Below are 22510 nucleotides of genomic sequence, written 5' to 3'. Positions count from 1 at the left end.
ACTGCCCGGTCACTACTGGCACACAGTAGGTCCACAGTGAGCGGAGCCCCTCCGGGCTTTGAGGGCTCTTTCTCTTGTGTGTCCAGGATTCTGCCTGGATTAGCGTACTCTGGCCATGCCCCCTGACCCCTCTGTGGATGGACCTGCCAGCAGGGGTAGTCTGCCTCCATGGAAAGGAAGGAAAAGCAGGCAGGTGGGGGTGTTGCAACCCACTCCACTGAGGGCTTTAGGACAGTTGCCTGAACTCCTGGCCCATGGGAGTGAGGGAGGGGGTAGTTTGGGGCATCACCAGCATCCTACCAGTGTCAGGAGGACTCTTTCCCCATTCTTTGCTCAGTAGCTTTGCCAGGAGCCCCAATCCCTCATGTCCTCTCTCACCTAAAAGAACCCAATAGACAGTTCTGGACAAGACCAAGGAAGGAGCCCAGAGGGGAGCACTAGTTCCGTTGATTGATGCATCCTGGATGTGAGAGGATAATCTACTGGGCAATGGGAGTGTCTTAAGAATTCTCCTCTGGGTCACCTCATTGCCTGAGATTCTACCATGTAAATGTCCCTGGATTCATAGGGCATTGTCCCTTATGAACAGTGTGGAGCAGCATGGCAGAGGGGAAAGGCTTGGGCTTGGGGAATATTACAGACCTGGCTTCCTTCCAGCTCTGCAACTTGGGCTAGAGGCTTGCCCTCTCTGAGCCTCAGTTTTCTCTGCTGTTAAATAGGTATCCTCCCTCCTGTGGACGTCATCTCCTGGGTCTCTCCTCCTGATTCAGGGCACTGGCTCAGCAGCTGAGGACAGGGTGAAGCATTAGCTCATAGGCAGATCATCTGGCACACAGTTGGATTACTTTATGTAGCGCACCTGGCACACTGAAGGAACATTTTGTGCGCAGTACCTGGCACTCAGTGGACATGCTTTATGTGGAGCCCCTAGTACAAACCCCAGTAGGCACTCTTTATGTAGTATGTCTGGCACTCAGTAGGTATGCTTTTTATAGAACACCTGTCATACTGTAGTCAGATTTATGTAAAGTACACAGCAAATCGCAGGTACACTTTGTGTAGAGTACCTGGCACACAGTAGGCATGTTTTATGTAAAGTATTTTGCACAGAGTAGTCTCACTTTCTGTAAAGCATCTGAAGCATAGTAGGTGTGCTTTATGAGGGCATCCGGCACACAGTAGGTATATTTTACATAGAACACCCAGCACACAGTAGGTGCGCTTTACATAAAGTACCTAGCACATGGAAAATGTGCTTTAGTTAGAGCTCCCAGCTCTTGGAGACATGCCTTAGGGAGGGTACCCAGCGCACAGTAGGCATGCTTTAGGTAGACCACCGGGCATACATAGGATTTGTGGAGAGTACCTGGCACACAGTGGGAGCACTTATATAGTGTACCTGACACATAGTAAGCACAGTTCATGTAGAGTTTCCAACACACTGTAGGCATACTTTTTGAGGTGCCCAGTACACAGTAGGCACACTTTACACACAGTCTTCTGCAAGAGTAGGTTTACTTTATTGGAGTGTTGGCACACAGCAGCACAAATACTAGAGTCAATCCTTTCTCTTCAGCCTGTCGTTTTGGAGGGTTCTGATCCTTTCCATCTTCCTGTGGAACTATCTTCTGTCCTAATCTCAGGCCCTCTTCGGACCACTCTCCATTTTCCAGATGGTAAGACTGAGTCCAAGGGTGCTGGCACAGCTTACAGTCACAGCCAGGATGGGGCAGAACTCCATGCAGGGTCTCCCAGCTCTGCTTCCTCTGTCTGTCCACACTGTCTCCTGGCCCCCTGACCCCCTGCAGCCTTACCTCCTCACCCCCAGGTGTCCCCTTCTGACTGGGCCCCTGACCCCCTGAATCTGATGCAGGTAACCCCCAGCCAGGCCGGTTCCTTTGTTCCTGCCCCAGCAGTCATGTCTCAGCCCAGGCCTTGGGCTGCTTGGAGGCAGGACTTGAACTCCTGCCAGGGTGTGCAGTCCGGGGGCCAGAGGCTTCCTGGTTTTGTGCTAAAAACTAGTGCAGGCCACCCTCCTGACTCACGCATATGGAGGGGAGCCCCAGATAAGTTTTGGGCCTGATCCTGTTCCCATGACACCTGAACTCTCAAGATTTGGCGTAATCCTGTTCCCATGACACCTGAACTCTCAAGTTCAAGTTTTTACCTGCTGCACCCCAGCTTTGAAAGGGCAGGGGTGGCTGTTAACTTGGGAGCCCAGTGTTACCTTTGCCCATCCCCCAACTCACCCCCTACCCCACATGGGAAGCACATTGAGTTCTGAGGATCCAGCACCCAAACTCTCTTGATAACACTGAAGTCCCCCTCCCCCACCCAACATTTGGGCCCCTGCCAGGTGGGGAGGAGGAAAGCCAACAGGCGGGATTGGCTGGCTTAGCCTGGCCAGGGGCCAGAGGCAAAGACTTCCCCAGAGGAGAGGAGAGGAGAAAAGAGGAGAGGAGAGAGGAGAGGAGAGGAGAGGAGGTTGTGTGGCTAAGCTGCTCCTGACTGAAGGTACCAGGCTGGGTGTTCTGGCCCTGGGTGGGGAAGGATGCTGCCCACATGGGGATGAATCCAGGGAGCAGCTGTCCTGGGGTAAGAGGGGCTACCAGTGGGAGGTTAACTATCTTTCACTCTGTCTCTGTTTCCCCTTTTCTCCCTCTCATTCTACCTCTTCCTCTGGAATTCTTCTGATTCTCTTCCCCCTTTGGCAACACCCGCCCCCCCTCCGCCAGCCCCACACAGTTTGCCCAGTTCCCAATGTTCACTTTCTCTGCCCCTTCCTGTCTCTCTCCTGTCCCTGTCCCTCTCATCCTGGGTCTGTTTGTGAGCAGTCTGGGGAGCTCACCTTTCTGCCCCATTCCTGGGTCTCAGGAACTCACCCTCTATTCCTTCTGTCCCAGGATGTCACAGCTGAGCCTGTCCTGGCTGGGATTGGGGCAGCTGGCAGTCTCCCCGTGGCACCTCCTGCTGCTGGCTGGGGCCGCCTGGCTGCTGGCCCGAATCCTGACCTGGAGCTACAGACTGCATGACATCTGCTGCCGTCTCAGGTGTTTCCCGCAGCCTCCAAGGCGCAACTGGTTCTGGGGTCACCTGGGCCTGGTGAGTGTGGGTAGGAGACGGGTCTGGGGGATCAGGGAGGATGGAGTTCTTGAAGGATCTGGAATGGGGATCAGGGCTTGGGCTGGAGTCTGGGCCAGGGAAGAAGTTGGGAGACTAGCAGAGCTCCTCTTTACTCACTCATTCTTCTACTCTGCCATCCCAGGCCATTTGCATATTTTTGCCCTCCCAACTTTGACCCGTTTCCTCCACTTCCTGCCTCTCTTCCCTACATTAATGTCCCTCTGAAGAGCTCCCATGGCAGGCTGCTCAGGCACAGTCCCCTGGGGCTCCCAGGGCTCATAGGTAACTTAGACACCTTTTCAAGGGTGTTGTACGGCGGGGGTGTCCACCCCCTGCCTGGCCCATTCCCTTGTGTCTGCTCACTTGCCTACTAGTATTAGCTATGACCTCACCACCCTGACCCACAGGGGTCTAGCTTCCCACCCATACCCCTTCCCAGGGCAGCTTCCTCTTCCCTGCTAAGATGTCCCAATGGGCCCATTACCCAACCTGAATAAAGTTAACTGCTCACTTCCCCTTGTACAAGCTTTCTTTGACCCCTCTCCTGCACCCCAAGTGTTGACTTTTGATATGGGTCTGCTATGCTTAATTAGAGAGTTAATTGTCCAATTACTTATTTTCCACCTACCCAACTAGATAGTTGCTTTGGGGAGCAAACACCTGAATGCCCAGCTCAGGGGCTGACATACAACAGACACGCTAAGTGTTTGATGCCTTATCGGTAAATTTGCAATCACCTGCCATGGTCAAGGCCATGATGAGGCTTGGATGAGCAGTTAGCTGCTCGCATCCACTGCTCAGGATGAGGACCATGGCTGGAGGAAGGACTTTCTGTGATTTTACTGCTTATCGCTTAGGTTGGAACGGGACTTTCTGGGACACATTGTGAAGGTTGCCTGAGATTCTGGGTCTTAGAACGTTCTTAACAAACCCTGGGCATAGCAGGAACGTTATCAATTTATTGTTTCCACTCCCCCTCCAGGGCTTGGCCATGGAGGCTGGTCTGGGTCACTCTTCTCTAGTTCCTCTTGCTGTGTGAGCTCAGCTGAGTCACTCTCCCTCTCTGGACCAACCTCATAATTGCCTCAGGGTTCCTGGGGAGCAGGGAGCCATCAGAAAGGCGAAAATGCTTTCTTTTCACCTGTCTGTAGCACCTGAGAGTATTTGTCAGGCCAGGATGGGGCATCCTGGAGGGATGGAGAGGGACTGAAGAGGATGTATCTCTAGGAATTAACCATGCCCCCAATTCTCCATTTGGGGGATATGGCCTGGTTTCCTCATTTGTAAAGGGCACAATTGATCAGAGTTCATAAGTTCAGGGGTGATATATAGATAAAGAGATAGACAGGATGCTCTATGCACAGCCTGGCCAGGCAGTAGGCACTCAAAGGTGGGAGCTACCCTCCTGAGTGATGAGCAGAGATACATCTGTCCCTTGGGGTCTTCCAGGGGCTGGAATGTCTTCAGACCCTTCACTGTGTGGGAGCTGGGGGTATATGGATTGGTCAGGACATGACAGGGTGTGGGAATGAGCCCCAGTACAAGTCCTGAGGCCACCCTGCTGACCACAAACCTCCCCCATGGGAACCTTGCTGAGGTTGGAATCACTCCCAGGAGAAGAAGAATCTCATTTCTCAAGCCATGGTCAGACTCTCTGTGGGCAGAGAGCGTGTCTTCTCCTTGTGACCTGGGTTGCAGCCTTGGGACATGGAGAGGCCTTTAGGATCCTCCTGTCCCCAGAGGGAAGGCAGAGGTTCCCTCCATCCATGTAGAATCTGGACACTCTGTCCACTGTAGAGGCTGCAGGGAGACCTGCCGTGGCTCCTTCTGGGGAGGTGACGGCCCCTGTTTCCTTGTAGGTCCCCCCCATGGAGCAGGGTTTGAGGGTCATAAGTCAGCTGGTGGCTACCTACACCCAGGGGTTCAAGTTGTGGATGGGTCCTATCTGGCCCCTGGTCGTTTTGTGCCACCCCGACATGGTCCGGAGTGTCACCAGCATCTCAGGTACTCATGCAGAGCTTGTGGTGGTGGGTGCTTTGGCACACCCCAGGGCTTCCAACCCCTCCATCTCCAAGCTTCCCTGCAGCCCCTGCAGGTCCCTGGGCTCTCCTCCTCTCTTCTCTCTCAGCCATCCTCCTCTTCCCTTCTGGTATTTGCCAACCCCGTTCTCTCCCTCTCCTCCCTCTACTGCTCAATCCAAGGCTCTGTCCTGGAGGAAACCCCAATCTTGAAATGATGGATCTAGACAGAGAGATTCCCAAACTGATGAGGTAAGGAATTGGCCAGAGGGAGATAGCTGTAGCAGCCCAGAGGAGAATCAAGGCCTCTGCTGGGGAAGACTGGGAGACTTCCTGGAGGAGGAGTTACTGGACCTGGGACTGGGAAAAGACCAAAAATCTTTTTTTTTTTAAAGATTTTATTTATTTATTTGACAGAGAGAGAGAGGTCCCAAGTAGGGAGACAGAGACAGAGAGGGGAAGCAAGCTCCCTGCTGAGCAGAGAGTCTGATAAGGGCCTCGATCCCAGGACCCTGAGATCATGATCTGAGCCGAAGGCAGAGGCTTAACCCACTGAGCCACCCAGGCACCCAAGACCAAAAATCTTTTTAAAGGACAGGGCGGAGTGATGCAGCGGACACTGATAGCGTCTGAGGTCCCCTGCTGGGCCTGGTCTCACTCTCACCCATTCCCAGGGCCAGAGCAATGAGGGTTGTCACCTGGTGGAGTACCTGGGCTGCTATTTCTGTGACATCCATAGACATTCTGGTGGGTTTGTTCCTTCCACCCTAGCCTACAGCTTCCACTGCAAGTTCATTACTTCCTTCCACTGCAAGTTCATTGCCCTCCTGCACCAGGCCCCAGGAATCTCCCCGAGGAGAGCCCACTCCAGCCTGGCTCTCTTCCTTATCTTCTGCTTCCTCTACCTCCAGACAGGCCAGACTGAGCAGGGAAATGAGCAGCATCTGACAGAGACCCTGGCTTTTTAATACCCGAATTCTGGTTGACTCTGGGAAGGCCCCCTGTTCTCTCTGGATGCCAGAATCTCTTTCAGTTGTGAGTGGTAGAAACTCAATCCTATGTGGTCCAAACAAAGAAAGGACATCTATTTACAGTGAAATCCAGGGATGTTGTCTTCAGGTATGGCTGGATAAAGGTCTCAAACAACATCATCAAAATCTGTCTTCATTTTTTTGTTACTGTTATTGTTTCCCACTGTGATAGCTTCACTCTCATTCTTGTAAAGATGAGTCCCAGAAGCTCAAGCCCTGTGGAAAAGTGACCATATTCCGAACAGTTACAGGAAAAGTTAAAGAATTCCCTTTCATTTTCCTGGCCTGGATCCCAGGGTCGACTTTTAATTAATTAATACATTTTATTTATTTATTTGAGAGAGAGAGAGAGAGAGAGAGAGAGAATGCATGAGCAGGTGGGAGGTGAGAAGGAGGGAGAAAGGGAGAAGCAAACTCCCTGCTGAGCAGAGAGCCTGATGTGGGACTCAATCCCAGTACCCCAGGATCATGAACTGAGCCAAAGGCAGATGCTCAACTGACTGAACCACCTAAGTGTCCCGATTTTTCATTTAATCACTGTGGATATGATTGTCTAGTCTTGGCAAGCACATGTTCTCAGAGCTATTCTTTTGGGGCTCAAAGCAATTCCGTGGCTAAGAATGGAGACTCTGCATTCAAAGACAGACCTGGGCTTAGATCTCTGGAATGTACTCAGTACCTGGGAAATTTTAGGCAAGTAACTTCATTGTTCAGAGCCTCAGTTCTCTTATCTGGAAATTGGGGATAGAAGAGAAGCCAGGTGAACTTGATGTTTAGGATCCAAAATGGGGAAAGACCCCTTTTGTTCTTGTAACCAAGGGACCCCAGTTGTCATATGGATGGACTGAGGAGGGAACCCAGGAGGAGGCTGGGCTGCCGAAGGGTATTCATGGGGTTCAGGTCTGGGTCTTTGTCCTGCACGTACTTCTATCCTATGGCCACCTAGAAAGAGTATGAATTGGGCCCTCTTTGTTCCTCTCCAGATTCAGAGCTCAGAGGAAGGTCTGCTGTACACACAGGACCTGGCAAGCACCTATGGGGATGTGTGCTGCTGGTGGGTGGGTCCCTGGAACGCGGTGATCCGCATCTTCCACCCCACCTGCATCAAGCCCGTGCTCTTTGCTCCAGGTAGACACACCATGACCATGGCTTACTCACTGCTGAGGTCTCTGTGCTGCTTCCAGCTTGGCTGGTGACCCAGTTGCAGATAGGAGGGGCTGTGGCAGAGATGCCACTGTCTCTGTCTCACTTGCACCCCCACCGGCCAGACCCACAGTCATGTGTGCTCATGCCTAGGGTGTGATTATGCAGTGTGTGCTGTATGACCATGTTTAGTGACATTTATGTTTCCACCTGCCTTCTGGTTACAGCCGGTGTACATTACACTTGGTTATACCTGCCTGGTATATGGTTATACCTGCTATCAAGTGAAGGTGCCCTTTGTTATGTCTGGGCCTCGGCTGTAGCCAAGGATATTTGAGACATGTGTGGGTTTATCTGGTTTTTGTCCGAGATGCCATTTGAGATATCTGGTTCTCCTGTTGGTCATGTCTGGGCCATGTCTGGGGTTTGTCTGAGGTACGCGACCCAGAATTCTTCTGAGAAATGCTGAGGCTTTGTGTGAGTCTTGTCCAGAGCCTGTCTTAGGATATGTCTGTGTCATACCTAGTCCACAGCTGTGACATTAGTGGGGTCATATTTAAGTCTTGTCTGAGGCCGTCTGAAGGACATGCTGATGTTGTATCAAGTTGTCTTTGGGTCCATGTCAGAGCACGTTGCATCCTGTCGATGTGTGTTATGTACAATGTTTCATGTTAGGACGTGTTAACACATGGTGGGGCCATGTCAGTTGTTGGAGGAGAGGTCAGGGGTTCTGGGACAGATGAGGTGTCCTAGGACTCTGTAAAGGCATTTTGTGGAGTGCTGACTTGTGTTTGGGTGTTTTGAACACATTGGACCAGGTAGGAGCCTTGTCAATTGAGTGACAAGTGACAAGCCTTGTCAGTTGAGTGGGGTGTTTTTTGCCATGTTAGGGTGCATCTATGTACATGGGGTTATGTCTGCAGGCTCTGCCTTTGTTCTGCTCTGAGGTGCAGCCTGGTCTGGTCTCCCCTCACTTCCCCACTCCTCTCTGTTTTCTCTGCCCTTGTTTCCATTCCTGCTATGCTGGGCTTGGAGGGGGTATGGAGACTCCTGGCGGCAGCTTCTATCCCCCCAAACCAAAGCACTTCCCCTTCCCCTCTTATGACCCCTGATGGTCCTCCTTCATGTCAGCTGCCATCGCACCCAAGGACATGGTCTTCTACAGCTTCCTGAAACCCTGGCTGGGTGAGTAACTGTGGGTAAAGGGGACTGGGGACAACCTTGGGGGCCCAAAGAAGGCACTGTCCTTGCCTACTCCTCGTTGCTGTTTGTACTAGGGGATGGGCTCCTGTTGAGTGCTGGTGACAAATGGGGCAGCCACCGCCGCATGCTGACACCTGCCTTCCACTTCAACATCCTGAAGCCCTATGTGAAGATTTTCAATGGCAGTGTGAATGTCATGCATGTGAGTCTCTTGAACCCAAGGTTCCAGCTGAAGTTTTGGTGGTGATGGGGGCTCTGTGACATCTTGTCTGGAATACTGGCTCTTCTAGGTTAGCTTTGGAGCCATTGCTCTTTCTCTCTGAGTCTGAATTTTCTCAGCTGTAAAATGGGAGTAATGGTCCCCACATTGCAGGGTGGGAAAGATAATGAAATATGTTCATGTTCCTGGCACACAGTAGGTTCTTGGAAGGTGTTAGTTTTTATGTTTCCCTTGCAAAGAAGCCTTGGAACCTGAGACACAGTTTAATGTCATGAACATCATACAGTAGTTATTACTGAATTAATAATGAACCACTTTCAAAATCAGTGTTTTCAAACAATGAGGGTTTATTAGTGCTAACAAGTCTATGAGTTAGTTGTCAGGGTCTTCTGGACATGGATGGGGTCACATCCTTAGTCAAAGGTCACACCTTTGACTAGCTGTGGGTCAGGTATATACTTTGCAGATCTGGGCATTCGCATGTTTGGGGTTTGGCTGGCTGCAGGTTGATCTAGGATGGTCTCAGCTCAGACAACTGAACTTTCTTTAATGTGATTCTCTCCTTCCAGAAGGCATCTCAGATTTGTTCACATGGCTGAGGCAGGGTCCCAAGAGGCTGAGAGGAAGTTTCAATGCCTCTTGAGATCTAGGTTTGGGAAGATCACTTCATTGTTTTCACCATGGTCTGTTGGTCAAAGCAAGGCAAAAGACCAGCATAGAATCAAAAGATAGTGAAAAAGGCTCCACCTCTCAATGGAAATTGCCGAAAAATCACATTGCAGGGGGTGTGGCTATAGGGAAGTGAAGAAAAGGAGGTTGGGGTTTTGCAAAGTGCCTGGGATTTTTTTCATACTTGCAAGCTGAGGAGTGAGATTGGTATTATTTTGTGGATTCTGTCAGAAGACAGGAGACTCCTGTTTCAGAGACAAAGGATGGTTTATTACTCATAGTACAGCAAGCACACATGCTTCTTGATTGCATTTTTTTCTCTAAGTCCCCAAGTCCCAACCTCCCTGGTGGTCTCATGGTTAGGGTTTGGCGCTCTCTCTCCCAAGTCCAATGAGGCCAACACAGGTGGGCTTCAATGTTTATGCAGTATGTCACATGACAGGGCAGGGGTACTAGGTTTAGGGACTCTATGACTTTTAGGGAATTAGAAGGAAGTCTGACATTTGTCCAGAGGGAAATATTACCTTATCACTAAGGGTGTTTGCTGCAAACACAATTCTGAGAAATGGCTCAAGTAAAGAACATCAAGGTCTTGCATTTTGGCATACCATCTAGAATGTGCAGGGGTACTCAGGGCCCCAGGACTATCCACAGACTACCTTTTCTTAATTTATAACAATTAAAATGATGAAAATCAGCATTTACTCAGAACTTATTTTATGCCAGAATCTATGTGTACATTCCACGGCATATGGTATCTCATTTGATTTTCACAACTTTATGAGGTAGATATAATCTTGTCCATTATAAGTGATAAAAATGAGGTTCAGAGAGGTTAGGGAGCTTGCCCATGTTCACACAGCTAGCACATGAGCTAATAAGTGGAGCTGGGATTCCAACCTGGTTTATTGTTCACCAGAGCAAGTCATCTTAACTGTTACTGAAGCTTTGGCATGTGGCGACCAGAGAGGGCAAGAATTGACCAAGGGCAATAGAGTATGGGAGGCAGAGCCAGAATTTGAACTCAGGTCTCCGGACTCCCAGGCATGGGGCCTTAATAGTAACAGTTTCTACTTCTACCCAGGCCTGGTCCTCCTTGAGGATGGGTGCCTGGAGCCAAGAGGCTGGGTTTGGGGGATTCCATTTTGGTGGCTGGTATTGGGGAGGGCTTCAGGGGAGGCAGGTTCCAGCCCCAGCTCTTCCTCCTTCTCTTCCCAGGCCAAGTGGAAGCGCCTGGTGTCAGAGGGTAGCAACCATCTGGACATGTTTGAGCACATTAGCCTCATGACCCTGGACAGTCTGCAGAAATGTGTCTTCAGTTTTGACAGCAACTGCCAGGAGTGAGTCTCTGCCCTGGGAATGGGAACATAAGCCATAGATGGGGGAAGGGAACACTGATCAGCACAATCAGAAAGGACTTCCTGGAGGAGATGGATCAGAAGTAGACATTGAAGGACAAGGAAGGGAAAGAGAAAAAGTGATCCTTTCAGGTAGTTAGAAATGTTTGATAAAGGACAAGGGGCCACGATGAGCAAATCATGTGCCACAGTGAGGAGCCACCTTGGGAATGAGGGTGGAGCAATTGGGTGGGGCTGTATCTTAAGGTCTTTCAAGATGCAGACAAAGGCATATGAACTTTATTCATGTACCATTCCATATCATGGAAGGCGGTGAGCCAATGATGGTCATGGTCAAAGCTGTTCTTGGACATCTGACTCTAGGGAAGACCAATTGCTGTGTAGATGGTGGATGGTATTGAAATTGAATGCAAGAGTAGAGAGAGGCCTGGGTCTATAAAGAAGGTAAAGTCTGAGCTGTATGGAGAGAGAGGAGAAATGCATAATGTCTCAGCTGGGATAGGGTGCCTGGGGCATGGGGGCAGTTCACAGAAATGGGAATCAGGGAGAGAAGAAGTTCTGGAGAGTTAAGTCTCCTGGATCATCCCCACCATGTACCTGTGGGACAATTTGTTTTCTGATACTCAGTTTTCTGATGGGAGGTAGCTCCCAGATTCTGGTGGGAGGCCTTTTCTCAGTGTTGAGGTGAGCTAAGTTGTTGCCCCACTTCATGTCCTCATCCTGCAGGAAGCCTAGTGAATATATTGCTGCCATCTTAGAGCTCAGTGCCCTCGTGGCAAAACGGCATCAGCAGATCCTCCTGTACATGGACTTCCTGTACTACCTCACTCCAGATGGACAGCGCTTCCGCAGAGCCTGCCGCCTGGTGCACAACTTCACAGATGCTGTTATCCAGGAGCGACGCCGCACTCTCCCCGATCACGGTGTTGATGACTTCCTCGAGGCCAAGGCCAAGACCAAGACTTTAGACTTCATTGATGTCCTCCTGCTGACCAAGGTGTGTTTCTCTGGGATCTAAATATAAGAGGTAGAATGGACCTTGATTTCAAATTTCAGATTGAAGAACTTATACTTGATCCAGAGGGCAATGGGAAGCCATGGAAGCTGCTTGAGGAAGGGAGGGATGGATTAGGGATATGTTTTAGAGAAGACTATGTGGAATGCAGCCTGCAGTGTACTGTTAAGTCTGACAGTGGGATGGGCCCGAGATTTTACTCTACTTAATAAGGTAGGCTTGTGTGTGTGTGTGTGTGTGTGTGTGTGTTTATATACCAGAACCCTAGATCAGAGAAACCCATTTATTGCTCACAAAAGTAAGAATAGACAGAAAGGCTACTTTGTAGGCATGGTTCCTCTTTCTGAAATTCTTCTGAGACCTACAGGATGCTTGTATGTGTACATGCATCCATGCTCCCATCACAGGAGCAGTAACCCTACATTATTAATCCTGGAATTTATGAAGGACTGCTGATACATCTGCCCCTTCTTCGTGTGTGTGTGTGTGTGTGTGCGCGCGCGAGTGTGTGCGAGTGAGAGGGAGAGACAGAGAGAGAGAGAGAGTTTTAAAGTATAAGCAAGTCACTACTGGGTATTTACTCCAAAGATACAGATGGAGTGAAAAGAAGGGCCATCTGCACCCCAATGTTCATAACAGCAATGGCCACAGTCGCCAAAGATGTCCTTCAACGGATGAATGGATAAGGAAGATGTGGTCCATATACACTATGGAGTAATATGCCTCCATCAGAAAGGATGAATCCCCAACTTTTGTAGCAACATGGATGGGACTGGAAGAGATTACGCTGAGTGAAATAAGTCAAGCAGAGAAAGTCAATTATATGGTTTCACTTACTTGTGGAGCATAAGGAATAACAGGGAGGACATTAGGAGAAGGAAGGGAAAAGTGGATTGGGGGAAATCGGAGGGGGAGACAAAGCATGAGAGACTGTGGACTCTGAGAAACAAACTGAGGGTTTTGGAGGAGAGGCAGTGGAGGGATGGGTGAGCCTGGCGGTGGGTATTAAGGAGGACACATGTTGCATGGAGCACTGGGTGTGGTGCATAAACAATGAGTCTTGGAACACTGAAAAAGTAAAATAAAATAAAATAAAATAAAGTACAAGCAAGTCCTCTTCACTGAGAAGGCAATGTCTATAGGTTCTGTTGACTTATTGCCAGGGTAGATGAGGAATCTCTGGATTTACTATCCTAGAATGTGAGCAAATGTCTCTGGAGCAATGCTCAATCTCCAACTTCCAAGGGAAGTTATCATTCAATCTCCTGTAATCCAGGTTGCCGGTAACTTTTTTCCCAGAAAGTTTTCATCATGTAGAAACATGACAATATTCATGAATCATTGATTCCTTCCATGAGGGACAAAGGACGGGGTAAAGAGGCCTGGGAGGAGGGCTGTGGTGCGGGGTCTCTGGTGATAGTGAACAAAGGAGGTGTAAGAGTGCAGGTTGGGGGCGCCTGGGTGGCTCAGTGGGTTAAGCCGCTGCCTTCGGCTCAGGTCATGATCTCAGGGTCCTGGGATCAAGTCCCGCATCGGGCTCTCTGCTCAGCAGGGAGCCTGCTTCCCTCTCTCTCTCTCTCTGCCTGCCTCTCTGTCTACTTGTGATCTCTCTCTGTCAAATAAATAAATAAAATCTTTAAAAAAAAAAAGAGTGCAGGTTGGGCTTGGGTCTCTGGATGGATGGTGGAGGTTCAGAGGTTGTCTCAGGTTAGGCTCAGGAGCTCTCAGAGCTGATGTGATTGGGTGCATGTGTGGGGGCATGTCTTATTTCTCTCCAGGATGAAGATGGAAAACAATTGTCAGATGAGGACATCCGAGCAGAGGCTGACACCTTCATGTTTGAGGGTGAGCATCCCAGTGTGGGACTATGAGGGAGTGGGGCAGGGGTCTGGCAGGGGTCTGTCCAATCCCAGGAACTTGTTAGGTGGGCCCTGGACCAGCCGCCACCCCCCAGCCCATCCTCCCTGGGGGCCTTAATTAAAGGCGCTGTCCACCTTCTGGTGCTGAACAAGCCCAGAGACCCAAGCCTGTCTGGCTGCTTCTCAGGCCATGACACCACAGCCAGTGGCCTCTCCTGGGTCCTATACAACCTTGCAAAGCACCCAGAATACCAGGAGCGCTGCCGGCAGGAGGTGCAAGAGCTCCTGAGGGACCGTGAGCCTCAAGAGATTGAATGGTGAGTGCAGGTCCTCATGGTTTGTTCCTGAACCTCTCTTTGGGTTTGCTCCCCAGCTGGGGAAGGGGAAGAATCTTTTGGTTAATTCTGTCTTTATTGCTTAGTGAGAATAGGAGCAAAGCTCAGAGGCAGGGTCTGTGCTCAGTCTGGAGAGCAGGGGGAAATTGAGAAAGATTTGGGCTGCTGACAGAATAGTGACAATGTCTGAAGGCCGATGATGCCACTTAGTACATTTTCATTAAATGAACCTCCATTCCATTCTCTTACTTTTCTCTCTTAAATCAATTTTTTTTTGTCCTTAACATCTTCATTCCTTAAATGTTTGCTTCTCTCTTGCCTTCTAATTCCTTCCATATTGTTCAGTTCAGGATTCATAGGGGATACGTGGTTTTAAAATCATTCAATTCTTGTCCAGGAATACCAGAACCTTCATCCATCTAGCCTCCATTCAGAGAGCACTGCCACACTACCTTTCCATTCCCAATTCTGTACCTTCTCCAATTCATCCTAGCTCATTCTGTGTGCTGGAGACCCAAGAAGGACCAGACCTGGCCCTTGTGTTCCAAGAGCTCCAGACTTGTGGGGGAATTGTCTCAGGCCAGGACACTCCTGGTCCACATAGGCTGGAATAGGGTGGACAGTATGAGAGGCAAGTCTAAGGGTAGAGAGAGCGCCTCTGCTGGGACCCAGAGTGATGATTGGTAGATATTTGGGTGTAGTTAGGGTGCAGTTAGTTCAAGAAGACAGAGTGGGCAAAGTGAAGAGGAGTAGAGGAAGGGAAGAGGGAAAGGGAGAAGAGAGGGGGAAGGAGGGAGAAAGGGAGAGATAGAGAGAAGGAGAAAAGGAAGGAGGGAGAAGAGAGAAAGATAAAGAGAGACAGACAGGCAGACACATAGGGGGAGAGAGAAATTAAAAGAGAAAGAGACACTGACTCATGGTGAGGTGACATGGCTGGGGAATGGTAGCAGAGACTCGTTGTGGGAGACTTTAGAATCAATGTCATTGGCCTCAATTGTTAACCCAAGGGCAATGGGGGAACTGTGGGGATTATTTGAGCAGGAGGAGGACAGGTCAGATCTGGGTACCAGGAAGATCTTTCTAGGGCTAGTGTGGAGAACATACTGGAGAGGACAAGCTGTAGCATGGGGACCAGGGAGGGGATTTTGAGGCCTGGGTCAGGCCAGGGGCTTGGGGATGTAGAGCAGGCATTGGACTGGACAGGCATCTTATAGGTAGAGTTTTCCATGCCATGCCTTCACCCAGCATAGCAGCCCTGTGAGGTAGAATAGAGAAACACTTTTATGCTGTTTCAACCAAGATTTCAAAAAAAAATATACACTTGGTTAAAAAAATGTATATAAAAAGAGAATTTATAATCAGGGCACCTGGTTGCTCAGTCGGTTAAATGTCCAACTCTGGATTTTCACTCAGGTCATGGTCTTGGGGTTGTGAGATTAAGCCCTGTGTCCGGCTCCACGCTAAGCATGAAATGTGCTTAACATTCTCTCTCTCTCTCTCCCTACCTCCCTCTCCCCGTCAAATAAATTAATAAATCTTTAAAAGAAAGAGAAGGTTTATAATAGAAATGAAGTTTTTCTTAATCCTCACCCTAGGAGTAACTCCTATTAATGATTTCCTGTGTGTCCTTCCAGAAGACGACTATCATTATACCTACATGAAAACTATCTCCCTACCCCTGCCAATGGGAATTAAGGTCTACACATTAGCAAAGAGTCTTTGAGATCTTTTCATTTCCTCAAAACACAACTGTTGGAAAAGAGTTTTGAATTACAAAAACAATGATGAGAACAAGTTCTTGTCCTGAGACATAAAGGAGACTACAGTTATCATTGACGTCCTCCCCCTCAGTTGAGTCTCCTTCTCTCTCCCCAGGGATTTCTAGATTCATTGATTTATCATGTGTCTTTCCATAACTGTCTATCTGTACATCTGTCTATCTCTCTATCATCTCTATCTGTTAGCTCTCTCTCTCTCTCTCTCTCTCTCATCTTTTTGTCCTTAACACATTTTGCATTTCCATATACATACAGTTTGTGACTTGTTCCATTCACTCAACATGTATCTTATGGCTCTTTCTTTCTGTGTTCTGCATAGCTGCCCATAGCTTACTTGGTTCACCCCATTATGAGGTCACTCATGTTAGTATTCTCAATTATACTGGACATTGATGAATTGCCTTCCAGAGTCTCTGCGCTGATTTACCTTTCAGCCTGCGGTGTGTGATAGGACTTCAGAGCTCTAGTTCCTCCTTTTTGATTGCTGTGTAATATTCTACCATATGGCTTTACCATAATTTATCTAAACCTCTCCCATTGATGGATACTTGGATTGTGTCTAATCTTTTCATAAAATAAATATGGGGTAGTCAACTTCTGTGAACACTGACACATGCTTACACATGTGAATGTCTCTCCAGTGCAAATTTCTGGAAGGGTAATTGCTGAGTCAAAGACAGTCCAAGTTTTTATCATTTTAGTAGCTATTGCAAATCTGTTCCTGTCCACTGAAGTTGATGATGCCAGCTTTCTCATACCTTTACCTTTGTTATTATTGTATTGTATTTTATTTTTAAAGATTTTATTTATTTATTTGAGAGAGGGGATGGGAGAGGGAAAGAGAGAGTGTGAGAAGGGGAAGGGTCAGAGGGAGAAGCAGACTCCCCACCAAGCAGGGAGCCCAATGAGGGACTTGATCTTGGGACTCCAGGATCATGACCTGAGCTGAAGGCAGTTGCCTTACCAACTGAGCCACCCAGGTGCCCCTGTATTGAATTTTAAATCTTAGCCAATTTTTCATATTTCCTCTTTTTAGGAATGTTTTTTTAAATTAAGAGTCTTAACATCTTTTGCACATTTTGGGGGGCTACTCCCCAAATTTTTTAATATTGAGGTATAATGGACATACATTCTATTACTTTTAGGTATACAAGAAATGAGTTGATATTTGTATATATTGCAAATGATCACCACAATTATTCTAGCTAAAATTTGTCACCATATGTAATTATGGAATTTTTTTCTTGTCACGTGAACTTTTAAGACCTATTCTCTTAGCAACTTCCAAATATGCAATACAGTGTGATTACCTATAGTATCATAGTCAATACACTTTCTGAGTTAGAGTTTTCATCTTCTTTGGATAACTACCCAGAGGTGAGATTGCTGGATAGTGTGGTGGTTCTGCTTTTTAATTTTTTTGAGGAAACTTCATACTGTTTTCCACAGTGTTCTGAATCAATTTACGATCCCACCAGCGGCGGACAGTATTCCTTTTTCTCCACAACCTCATAGGCATTTATTATCTCTTGTGTTTCTGATAATAGCTATTCTAACAGCTGTGAAGTGTGAGATGAGATCTCAATGTAGTTTTGATTTGCATTTCTCTGATAATTAGTGATTTTGAGCACATTTTCATGTACCTGTTGGCCATCCATGTGTCCTCTTTTAAAAATGTCTATTCAGGTCCTTCTTCTGTGCACGTTGATAAGCCATTTGTATTTCACTTTATGTGAGCAGTACTCACCTTTTTTGTTGTTTCTCTGAGTTTTTCTCTTTTTTCATATTTACTTATAATGACTCACTTAAAAATAATCCTTTTCTGTCTTGTGTTGCAAAAGATAGCCTTTTGACTTTTGAGGGAGCACTTTTGGTTAATTTTTATGGAGACACATTTGTCTAAACTTTCTTTCAGAGCCCTACTGTCTGTCCTTATTATAGGGTTTTGTGCACTTCCCTTACCAGACGGTAAGGCTTCACTTATTCACATCCTCTGTTGCATGAGTCTCCTTTCCTGTTCTTGCCACACAGCCACACTGTGTGTTTCTTTGTTTGATCACTGCATCTTTGTAGTAGGTCTTAATGTCTGGCAGAGTGAGTTTCTCTTCCTTAATGTTTCATTTTTATTTTTTATTAAAAAATTTTAAAAAAAGATTTTATTTATTTGAGAGAGAGAGAGAGAGAGAGAGAGCAGAAGCAGGGGAAGTGGCAGGTGGAGAAGAAGAATCCCCATTGAGCAAGGAGCCCGACTTGGGGCTCAATCCTCCGACCCTGGGATCATGACCTGAGCTGAAGGCAGATGCTTAATTGACTGAGCCACCCAGGCACCCCTTCATCTTTATTTTTATTATTTTTAAACATTTATTTATTTGAGAGTTGGGGAGGGGTTGAGGGAGAGGGAGCCTTAAGCAGACTCTGTGCTAAGTGTGGAGCCTGACATGGGGCTTGACCCCACAACCTGAAATCCTGACGTGAGCCGAAATCAAGAGCTAGACGCTCAACCAACCACCCAAGTGCCCCCTAATCTTTTTCTTTTAAATTGACCTAATTCTTCATGATCTTTTATCCTTCCAGAAATGTTTTAGAGTAAGGTTATCAAGTTCCTAAAGACATCTGTTAGATTTTCACTTGAACTGAGTATATTTTATTGGTTGAGGTGAATATATGATTGACTTGTAGAAATGGATTACTTCATGATTTGAACACATACCATCCTAGATTGTGGCAGGAATACTCCCATTTTTGGATATCTGAATACTCTTTAGTCTTTTAATAAAATCTAAATTTTTTTTAAAGCTTTTTTTTTTAAAGGTTTTATTTATTTGTTGGAGAGAGAGAGAGAGCGAGCACAGGCAGACAGAGTGGCAGGCAGAGGCAGAGGGAGAAGCAGGCTCCCCACAGAACAAGGAGCCCGATGTGGGACTCGATCCCAGGACGCTGGGATCATGACCTGAGCCAAAGGCAGCTGCTTAACCAACTGAGCCACCCAGGCGTCCCAAAATCTAAATTTTTAAATCAGATATCTTATGCATATTTTGTTAAATTAACCCTAAGACACTTCTGTATCTTAGGGTTAAGATATGAAGACTCATATCTTCATATTATGACAAGTTTAAAAATTCATTGGAACATACAGATTTCAATCTCTATATTTTTTGGGGGGCTAAACTTAATCCAGGTATTTATAGCATCATCATCATCATCAATCTTTTCCTTTATCTTTTCTAATTGATTATTATTTCAACATGGAAAACTAATTTTTTAATATACATATAAATTGTGTGTCCAGTGGACATAGTAAATGCTAAGTATGGAGTCCCATATTAAATCTTTTTTAAAAATCTCTTGGAATAACTGGGGAGCTACCCAGAGAAAAGTTCATTCAACCTGATCCTCATGTCTTGTAACAGATAACATCAAGATGGAATCAAATATTTAAAATAAAAAAAGGCGCAGTGGGTTAATCCTCTGCCTTCAGCTCAGGTCATGATCTCAGGGTCCTGGGATGGAGTCCTGCATCGGGCTCTCTGCTCAGCGGGGAGCCTGCTTCCTCCTCTCTCTCTGCCTGCCTCTCTGCCTACTTGTGATTTCTCTCTCTGTGTGTCAAATAAATAAAAATCTTTTAAAAAAATGTGTCTTAAAAGCTCTAGAGGAAACTGTGGGAAATTATTTTATAGTTCCAGAATATGGATGCCCTTATTCTTTTATTTTATTTTATTTATTTATTTGTCAGAGAATGAGAGAGAGAGAGCAACACTAAGAGAGAACACAAGCAGGGGGAGAGGGAGAGGCAGGCAGAGGAGAAGCAGGCTCCCCACTGAGCAGGGAGCCTAGTACAGGACTGGATCCCATGATCCTGGGATCATGACCTGAGTCGAAGACAGATGGTTAATGACGGAACCACCCAGGTGTCCCAAGGCTGCCTTTATTCTCGACACAAATCTCAGGAAGTATACAAGAGAAGATTGCTCTACCATTGAATGAAAAAATACAGTGCAGTGTGCGTAATATATAGTATGCTACTCTAAAAATTTTTTAATGCAAAAAGTAACTCTGAGGACAAATAAAAAATAAGAACCTAGGCAAACTGTGAGAATGGGAAATGAATGGTGTTGAGTCAGAGGGGTGTGTTTTATAGTTTTCCAGTTTGAACTACTTAACAATATCAGCTGTTAAAGATTGAAATCACCACACAATTTGAAGGGGATCAGAGAAAAAGAATCCAACCCCCTTACTTTATCTTCAATGTTTATAAAATTTTCTGGTATAATCTCTTGTGTTTTCTAAGCATAGAATCACTATCTGCCAAAAATGACACATTTACCCCCACTTTTCAGATTGCACTAACTGTCCTTTTTGCTTTTGTCTAATTGCATTAGCTAGTATCTCTAATGCCATCATAGAACTATGGCTGTGTTTTGGTTGTTTCTTACTCGTTTGGCTTTTGATTTTGCTCTCTCGCAATAAACAGTATGTAATTTTTATGCAAATTTGTAAACCTTTTTATGGTTGGCTTTTGGGTATTGTGTTTTGCTCAGAAAACCTTCTAGAAACACCCAGCTAAATTTTCCCTCTACTTCTGTGATGCCGCTTTTCTTTTTTCTTTTCTTTTATTTTTTAATTTATTTATTTTTTAAAGATTTTATTTATTTATTTGACACAGAGAGATCACAAGTAGGCAGAGAGGCAGGCAGAGAGAGAGGAAGGGAAGCAGGCTTCCCGCTGAGCAGCGAGCCGGACGCGGGACTCGATTCCAGGACTCTGGGATCATGACCTGAGCCGAAGGCAGCGGCTTAACCCACTGAGCCACCCAGGCGCCCCTCTTTTTTCTTTTAAAAAACCACTTTATTGAGGTGTGGTTGACATATCAAAAGCTGTATATGTTTAATGTACAGAACTCAGTGAGTTTGGAGATATTTGATCCACCTGGAATTTATTTTGGTATGGGGAGAGAGGATCTCATGGGGCATGTTTTTGCTGCGTGGATAATTGTTGGGGGTGCTTCCTTAGGGACGACCTGACCCAGTTGCCCTTCCTGACCATGTGCATCAAGGAGAGTCTGCGGTTGCATCCCTCAGTCACAGTCATCTCCCGCTGCTGTAGCCAGGACATTGTGCTCCCAGATGGCCGGGTCATCCCCAAAGGTGCCCACAACCTCAGGGGGAAGGAGCCTCCTGGGCAGGAAGAGGGGCCCATCAGGCAGGGGGAAACTCTTCTTGACTGGCTCCTTGTCTCCCACAGGTGTTACCTGCCTCATTAGTATTTTTGGGACCCACCACAACCCATCTGTGTGGCCAGACCCTCAGGTGCTGCATCCCCCTCCAAACCCACAGCACACCCTCCTCTTTGTCAATTCCCCTAGGGGAACCTAGGGGAGGGCGCAGGGTTCTGACCTGGCAAATCGAACATCACCTCCCCCTACCATACATGTCTGCCTCTCCCAAGCTTACTGTCCTGGGAAACCTCAACCAGCAGCCCTGCCTCTCTCCACCCTTAGGTATACAACCCCTTTCGCTTTGACCCAGAAAACATCAAGGAGAGGTCACCCTTGGCTTTTATTCCCTTCTCTGCGGGGCCCAGGTGAGCTCAGGGGTTATCGAGGTGGGAATGGGGTGGTGGGGCAGGGGTCTGGGACAAGGCTATGGGGCGGGAAAGGGGGAAATTGAGGATGGCTCTCCTTCTCTCCCCTCCTCCAGAGGTTAGAGGTAAGGGTCTGGGAAGTGGGGGTAGGGTAGGTCCAATGAGGGGTCCGCGTTATGGGCCTCGCCCCTTCCCCCGTCTGCTGGCCTGAGTCCAGGACTGGGGTCCGAGCCAAGCTCGGGGATAGGCAAGCCCACATGGGGGTCCCAGGCATGGTTTGCTCCCCTCCTGGATCCCTGCGGGCGGGGCAAAGGGTCCTGGACCAGGTTCTGGGCGCCATGGGGCCTGCTGGGGTCCCTGGCGAGTCAGAGCCCCCACTGGTGCCCGCAGGAACTGCATTGGGCAGACGTTCGCCATGACCGAGATGAAGGTGGTCCTGGCGCTGACGCTGCTGCGCTTCCGGGTCCTGCCGGGCGAGGAGGAGCCGCGCAGGAAGCCGGAGCTGATCCTGCGCGCGGAGGGCGGACTCTGGCTGCGCGTGGAGCCGCTGAGCGCGGCACCCCGGTGACCCAGACCCGACACGCCTCACTTTGCGGATTCCCGGGAATGAAACTGTGCCATCTCCTCTGTCCGAGCTTCATCGAGAGCCAGCAGGGGGCGCTTGGGACCTGTGGGAACGCAGGGGTGGGCGAGGCGGGGTGGAGGGGAGCCTGGTGTCTGAGCCCAAGACCCTGACAGCCTTTCTAGGTGACTACAGGTCCCATGCTGATTTCGGGTTCTCCCAGAATCAAACCTGTGTTTACTCCAGATTTCCAATCAACAGATAGAAAATAGAACAAAGAAAAGAATGCTAAAACTCTCGCCTCTCCAGGTGGTCTCTCCCATTTCAACACCTGGCAAGGGGGCTCCAGACTTCTGCCAGCCCTCCATCCATATGATGTGGTTTGAAGTTTGGGGTTCAGAGCCCCCCGCCAAGAAAGAATTCTTGACATCTTTGGTGCAAAAAGGTGATTTTATTAAAGCACAGGGACATGAACTGCTGCTCTGGGACTGTGAGGAGCAAGTGATTATATACTTTGTGACTTGGGGGAGGTAAAGATAAAGGGAAATTTCTAAGTTGAGTTTCCTATGGTAAAGAGTCGCAGGATACTAGAGGCCTACATATTATCAAGCTAAGG

General features: G+C 47.8%; 1 protein-coding gene across 3 annotated transcripts; it reads left to right on the top strand.

The window, feature by feature from the left end:
• Positions 1–2410: 2410 nt before the first annotated feature.
• LOC125083145 (cytochrome P450 4F3) lies at positions 2411–22181 on the top strand. Of its 3 annotated transcripts, none has more exons than XM_047699158.1 (13): positions 2411–2514; positions 2904–3102; positions 7156–7300; positions 8447–8500; positions 8593–8720; positions 10626–10747; positions 11492–11762; positions 13559–13625; positions 13827–13956; positions 20763–20896; positions 20994–21058; positions 21250–21332; positions 21723–22181. In XM_047699158.1, exons 2-13 carry the CDS (start codon positions 2905–2907, stop codon positions 21898–21900), a joined length of 1575 nt encoding a protein of 524 aa, XP_047555114.1. In that variant the 5' UTR covers positions 2411–2514; position 2904; the 3' UTR covers positions 21901–22181. The 3 variants fall into 3 exon arrangements, with proteins under 3 accessions (XP_047555114.1, XP_047555103.1, XP_047555109.1); XM_047699147.1 differs by lacking the exon at positions 7156–7300 and adding an exon at positions 4983–5127; XM_047699153.1 differs by lacking the exons at positions 2411–2514; positions 7156–7300 and having other exon boundaries at positions 3043–3102.
• The last annotated feature ends 329 nt before the right edge of the window (positions 22182–22510 follow it).

Source organism: Lutra lutra, chromosome 1 (genome assembly GCF_902655055.1).
Source record: "Lutra lutra chromosome 1, mLutLut1.2, whole genome shotgun sequence".
In the NCBI taxonomy this organism is placed as follows: Eukaryota; Metazoa; Chordata; class Mammalia; order Carnivora; family Mustelidae; genus Lutra; species Lutra lutra.
The sequence above is the reverse complement of the archived record's forward strand: the minus strand, read 5'-3'. Positions and strand labels throughout refer to the sequence as shown.

Coding starts and splice junctions, on each gene's coding strand:
- LOC125083145 (XM_047699158.1), top strand. CDS start 2,905: ATGTCACAGCTGAGCCTGTCCTGGCTGGGATTGGGGCAGCTGGCAGTC. Junction 7,301..8,446: donor GCCCGTGCTCTTTGCTCCAG/GTAGACACACCA, acceptor CCTTCATGTCAG/CTGCCATCGCACCCAAGGAC. Junction 20,897..20,993: donor TGGCCGGGTCATCCCCAAAG/GTGCCCACAACC, acceptor TGTCTCCCACAG/GTGTTACCTGCCTCATTAGT.